General features: G+C 44.5%; 1 protein-coding gene across 17 annotated transcripts in view; it reads left to right on the top strand.

Moving 5' to 3' along the window:
• The first annotated feature begins 862 nt into the window (after positions 1–862).
• Positions 863–6,000, top strand: part of PHF20L1 (PHD finger protein 20 like 1) — a 47,718-nt gene continuing 42,580 nt past the window's right edge. For all 17 annotated transcript variants that reach the window (XM_015856307.3, XM_085536952.1, XM_085536949.1 and 14 more), the window contains exons 1-2: positions 863–996; positions 2,123–2,228. In XM_015856307.3, coding sequence (XP_015711793.2) covers positions 2,146–2,228 — 83 coding nt within the window. In that variant the 5' untranslated portion in view covers positions 863–996; positions 2,123–2,145. The remainder of the gene's footprint in view (positions 997–2,122; positions 2,229–6,000) is intronic.

Below are 6,000 nucleotides of genomic sequence, written 5' to 3'. Positions count from 1 at the left end.
TCAGCCACATCTCCTGTAACTCTTCTATCCCATACTCATCTCCTCAGGCAGAAGCATCTAAAAGCATTTATCCCTACAAAACCTGCTCTAGTATTAAACATGGAGGTTGGCAGCCCTGCCTGTTGCAGGGGGAAGGTTAGGGAAAGGGGGGGGAATTGGAGCTTCGTGATCCTTGAGGTCACTTCCAACCTGGGCCATTCTGTGATAACCCTGCATCCAGGATCGATTCCAGGCAGCAAAACGCTCAGCAGAGCATGCAGATGGAAAGTAGATTTGCAGACAAGGACGTTTATACTGCATCTGGAGCACCTCCCCTATGAGGACAGGCTGAGGGAGTTGGGTTTGTTCAGCCTAGAGAAGGTTGCGGGGTGACCTCATTGCAGCCTTTCAATACCTGAAGGGAACTTACTCCCAGGAGGGGAGTAAACTCTTCGAAAGGGCTGACAATAGCAGGACATGGGGAAATGGTTTTAAGTTAAAAGAGGGAAGATTTAGGTTGGATGTTAGGGGGAAGTTCTTCACTAGGAGAGTGGTTAGGCCCTGGAACAGGCTGCCCAGGGAGGTTGTGGTTGCCCCGTCCTTGGAGGTGTTCAAGACCAGGTTGGACGGGGCCCTGGGCAACCTGATCTAGTAAAGGTGTATGTTTGGTGGCCCTGCCAGGCAGGGGGGTTGGAACTACATGATCCTTGAGGTCCCTTCCAACCCGGGTCATTCTGTGACTCTGTGATTCTCCATCCCACTCCATCTCCGCCCGCATCACGCGGTGCTGGCCCTGCAGTCACGTGCCGGGGGTGATGGCGTCATGGCGGCGCCCTATGGCGCTTCTCGGAGCCGTCGCAGAGCGGTGACGCGGTGTCGGGGCGCGGGGAGGATGGGGCTGTGAGGGCGGCCACCGCGCCGGACACCCCGCGCCGCACCGAGCGGGAGCAGCGGGTGCCGCGCCGGGACTGCGGGCCGACACAGGCACCACCGCGGTCTTGAGAGTCCCAGGAGGCGGTAAGGAGCGCGGGGAACGCGCGGGCAGCAGGGAGAGTGGCCCCGAGCTCCGGCCCCCTCCGGGAGGGCCCGGCCTGGCTCGGGGCTCCCGCTGCCCCTCATGGTCTCCGGGCCTGGTCGGGTCGTTCTCGGAGCCTTTCCCGCATAGGGCGGCGTTGGGATCCGGCGGGCTTTGCCTACACGAGTTCTCCAGCGGGGCCTTGGCCGGTGGGGGCCCAGCCGTGCTCGGCGCCCCTTTGTGCCTGCCGTCCTTGGGAAACAGCTGCCATCCCCTCGGGCCCACTCTCTCTGTCTGAGGCAGCTGCCTGAGGTCGCGCTGCTGGTTCAGACATTTAAGCCCGGTTGGAAAACTGGGGTTCTGGTGTTTCATCGCTGGTGGTCCGGGCGAGGGAGGCACTGGACCTGCAGCCTGGCACCCTTCAGTGGGCGTGCAGCAGGAGCCTGCGGCCTCAGCAGCTGCTGTGTGCTCCGCGGTGCTGGAGGCTCATAGTCACGGTCATAAATGACATTAGGGCAGAAAAATCATTTTCTGGTGGTGACTGAATTACCACAAAAAAAAAAATCAACGCAGTCATGAACGGAGCATATTTAGTGGTAAGGATGAGACTCAGCATCGCACAGAAAGGCTGAAAATGCCCCCCCACCACCACCACCCTTTTTTTTTTTTTCCCTCCTTTGTTTTTAGTAGTTTGACCTAACTTGCTTTTTAGGCTGTGCCACTTGTCTTTTCATTTATGTTATTTGTAACGTCTGTTTTCCTGTCTTGTTTTTTATGACGTATTCGTTGTTTACTTTATGTCTCTCTGGTAAGATGAGATGTCAAGGATCTACAGTACAACATTTCAGACATGAGCCCAGGTTTTGTCTTTTTGAATTGGACTTCAGGTCGATGACTGTTAGTCGTTTTTGTTTTATTTTTTGAAGGGGTGGCACGGAGAAATCAAAAACAGGTTTTTTGAATGCCTTGTTTGGCTCTTGAGTGCGCTTCCAAAGGCAAAGCAATTAATAGAAAATTAGGAAAGAAACTTCATCATTGTTTCCAACTTCTGGTATGCATTTGCTGTCAGTGGCACTTTTTAAGACACTATTATGTGCTTTAATATGATTTCTCTTTTTTCTTCCAAAGGTAGCGGAAAAGAAAATATCAAGATGAGTAAAAAGCCTCCAAATCGTCCTGGAATCACATTTGAGATTGGTGCTCGTTTGGAGGCACTGGACTATTTACAGAAATGGTATGGAAGAGCTTTAATAGTATTCGCCAGCAAAAAGAAGTTATTTTGTGTATATCTCATGCTTTGATACCCAACTAAAAGTGTAGTACATCTACTCATTGTCTGGTTCACGTAAAAACTTTATGGATGCTTTCTTAAAAGAAAACTTTTAAGATTTAGGTAAATAATTTCTGTTCAGAAGTCAGACAATACTTTTCACTGGGATCTGTGGTTTTAGTTGCTTGTGAAACCATAGTAATTAAAGAACATTTCTAGAGTGCATCAGTGTCGTGCACAAGACAATCAGATATGTTAATATGGCAGATTTATGTGACTAAAGGCTGCTTTTCTTTTGAGTTTGAAAGTATGCGAGTGGATTTTTCTGCTCCATTGTTGTACCTCATAGGATTGCAAAACTGGTTTGAGAAAGGAAAGCATCCTTAATCGGAGTTCATGGTGCAGGTAAGGTGCATCAAGCAGCTGGAGGAGCAAAGTGTTTAGAACTGTTACTATCACCCAGGCGTTTTGTTACAGCCATGAGCATAAAACAGGAACCTATGGGCACAAGGATGCTGCTACATTGTGCATATATTGGGAAAGGAGTTCTTTGAAAGATAAATTCTTAGTCAAAATTTGAATGTGTGAGTAGTTTCATGTCATTTGCTGACTGTGCTGTTTCAGTTTGAAAAAGGTTTGGTTTGTAGTTGATGCAGCTGTCCAAAAGCTTTTTCTTAGCTACCATGCGGGACTGGTTAGCACTAGGGAAGTGTAAAGGCCTGTACCTACTGTTCTGATGGGCTTTATGAGAATCACAGAATCACAGAATTATCAAGGTTGGAAAAGACCTAGAAGATCATCTAGTCCAACCATTACCAATACTTCCCGGCTAAATCATATTCCTCAACACCACATCCAGACGTTTCTTGAACACTCCCATGGTTGGTGACTCCACCACCTCCCTGGGCAGTGGGATTTTCATTCCAATGCCTGACTACCCTTTCCGAGAAGTAATACTTCCTAATGTCCAACCTACTAAACAGTCTCTGAAGGAAAACGGGCTTTAAGAAACAGTTCTTATTCTTATTTGTTGCTGTAGAAAGATTTCCAAATTACTGATGTATTTTTTAACCAAATGCCCAGCAGCAACTGTAGCTGAGTGCTTGGTATTTTCAGGCAGAGTAGGGTTTATTCTAAATTTCCTAGGAACTGATTTACCATCTGGACCAAAAAGATTTTCAGCGAAGATCTACTGCTATGTTGTTCTTAGTGTAACATAACAGGCTCCTAGCTCTGCAACTGTCATGTGAGGGAGTGGTGGATGTTTTTTTAAGTCCTTTCTATATATGTACACTATAGGCATTCCCCTCATCTACATGCAGAAATAGAACATACCTCATAGAAAATAAAGTTGCTTAGCATCTATGAAATCTTTGGGTTTTCAATAATGCAAAAAATGAAGAACTGTGTTATTATTTACTACAAGAACCAAAGTGAGAAAAGGCTTTGCTGAAAAACAATGTGTAAATGGAGGTTTGTTCTTTATTTTAAAGAAAGTCTCCTGTTATATGGAGATCCAATCATAAATTTTAAGTGTTAACCAGGGAACGATTATAGAGGAACATAATTATTAGAGTTCTGCATGAGTTTTACTTTCAGAGTTGTATCTACAGCATGTACATTTTCAGCAGTTGAAATTTACCTGATGAACAGTGATAACACTATTTGAATTTCTTAAATTTTTGAGATATTGTGGTTCTTCACTGTTTATTGCTTTAAAAAAAAAGTTTTTGCAGGCAGTGTTTTGGGTCATGATGATGTTTAGTGTAAACGAGCAGAGGAAAGCGTGGACAAACTCCTCAGCAAAGGCAGGCTGTCAGTGAGAGTGTTCATTTTTCATGCTGTTTTGCTTTATTTTGGAGGTGATTCCAGTTGCTTCATTATGAGCTGAAAGACACTGTGTTACAGGGGAGATGACCTGAGACAATGAAAGTGTTTCACTTGTTAAATTTTAACTCACAGAGGTGAATTCATTATGGAATGCAGCTCTAAACGTACTCCATGTGATCATCCGTCAGAAAGTGGTAAAGGAGATGGGATTGATTAATAATAGAAAATTACTAGTTAATCAGGGACCTGGAGCATAAGACCCTAGAGGCTAAGGTGTGTAAACTGGGTTTGTTCAGTTTGTAGGATAGAAGACTTCAGAAGACCAACCAGTAGGTGTCCAATACCTATACAGATGATCAAGAAAACTTAGCCAAGCTCTACAGTGGTGTTTGGTGGGAGGATAGAGATGACAGTAGAACCTGAGATGAGGGTTTCAGGCTGGATAGGTACAAGGAAAATGGTTTGAAACTGCCTTGAGTGACTGGACGCTTTCTGAGGTTTCTTACAATTTCATAAACACTGATACTTGTTGGCAGTTACTAACAAGACAAATTAAACAGTGATAGAATCGTGTATATGTAACTATGTACCCACTTGCAAGAATGGCACTTAAGCTGATAGCTCCTATCTAATAATACACACTCTGTGTAAACTTGATGCATTTAATGGTAGATTTTTTTTCTTCTATTTTCTTGTGACTTCTGTGGATTCTGCTATTGATTGTCCCATAAGTTGCAGGTATTTGCCTTCAGGACAGTTATTTTTCTGAGACCATAATGTTTGTTAATTGTATGTGAAAAATCTAAGCTGTTAGTTACGTACCGTTGGAAATACAGCTATGTGGCTCTTAAAGTTCTGGAATGGAAAAACTCACTAAAATAAGTTGGTTGTCAGAATAATAGTGCTTTAAATTGGCATGTTTTGTTTTACTTATTTTTTCCGGTACCATAAGATCATTTGGGTTGGAAGGTACCTTTAAAAGTCATCTGGTCCAACTCCTCTCAGTGAACAAGGACATGTACAGCTGGATCATGTTGCTTAAAGCCCAGTCCAGTCTGACCTTGAATGTCTCCAAGGATGGTGTATCCACTACCCCTTTGGACAACCTGTTGTAGTTCCTCACTTCCCTTATTGTTAAAAACTTTTCCCTATGTCCAATCAAAATCTCACCTTTTTTGGTTTGAAACCACTTTTCTATCACAGGCAGCCAAGGATACAGTTTCTGGGCTGTGAAGGTGCATTGCTCACCCAATGCCCTCCCCTGAGTCCTTTTCAGTAGGCCTGTAAGCTCAACTGTGCTGCTGATGTTGTTGATGAAGATATTAAGTAACACCAGTCTGACTCCTGAGGAGCACCACTTGTCACTGTTCTTCATCTGGACATGGAGCTATTGACCTCTGGGTACTGATCTTGTAACCAGTTCCTTGTCCTTTGAACAGTCCACCCATCAAATCCTTATCTTTCCAATTTGAAGAGAAGGATGTTAGGAGTGAAGGGACTGTGTAAAAAGGCCTTTCTGAAGTCCAGATAGATGATATCAATGGCTCTTCCTTGTCCATTGATGCAGTTAATTTGACAAGGTTGATCAGGTGGGCTCTGTCCTTGTTGAAGCCATACTGGCTATCCTATATTATCTTCCTTCCGTATGTGTTACTGTAACTTCCAGGAGGATCTACTCCATGATTTTAGCACTGAGGTGAGGCTGACTGGCTGGCAATTCTCTCAGGTGTCCTTCCTACCCTTAAAAATGGGTGTGACATCACTTTTTTTTCAGTCACCAGGCACTTCTTCTGATTGCGGTGACTTTTTAAATATCACAGAGAGTGGCTTGACAACTACATGAGTCAGATCCCTCAGGACTCTGGGGTGCATCTCATCAGGACCAGTAGACTTACAGGTGTTCAGA

This window comes from Coturnix japonica, chromosome 2, assembly GCF_054131305.1.
Source record: "Coturnix japonica strain WE chromosome 2, WE-NBRP24, whole genome shotgun sequence".
NCBI classification, from domain to species: domain Eukaryota; kingdom Metazoa; phylum Chordata; class Aves; order Galliformes; family Phasianidae; genus Coturnix; species Coturnix japonica.
Note: the sequence above shows the minus strand (reverse complement) of the source record. Positions and strands in the feature narration are given on the sequence as shown.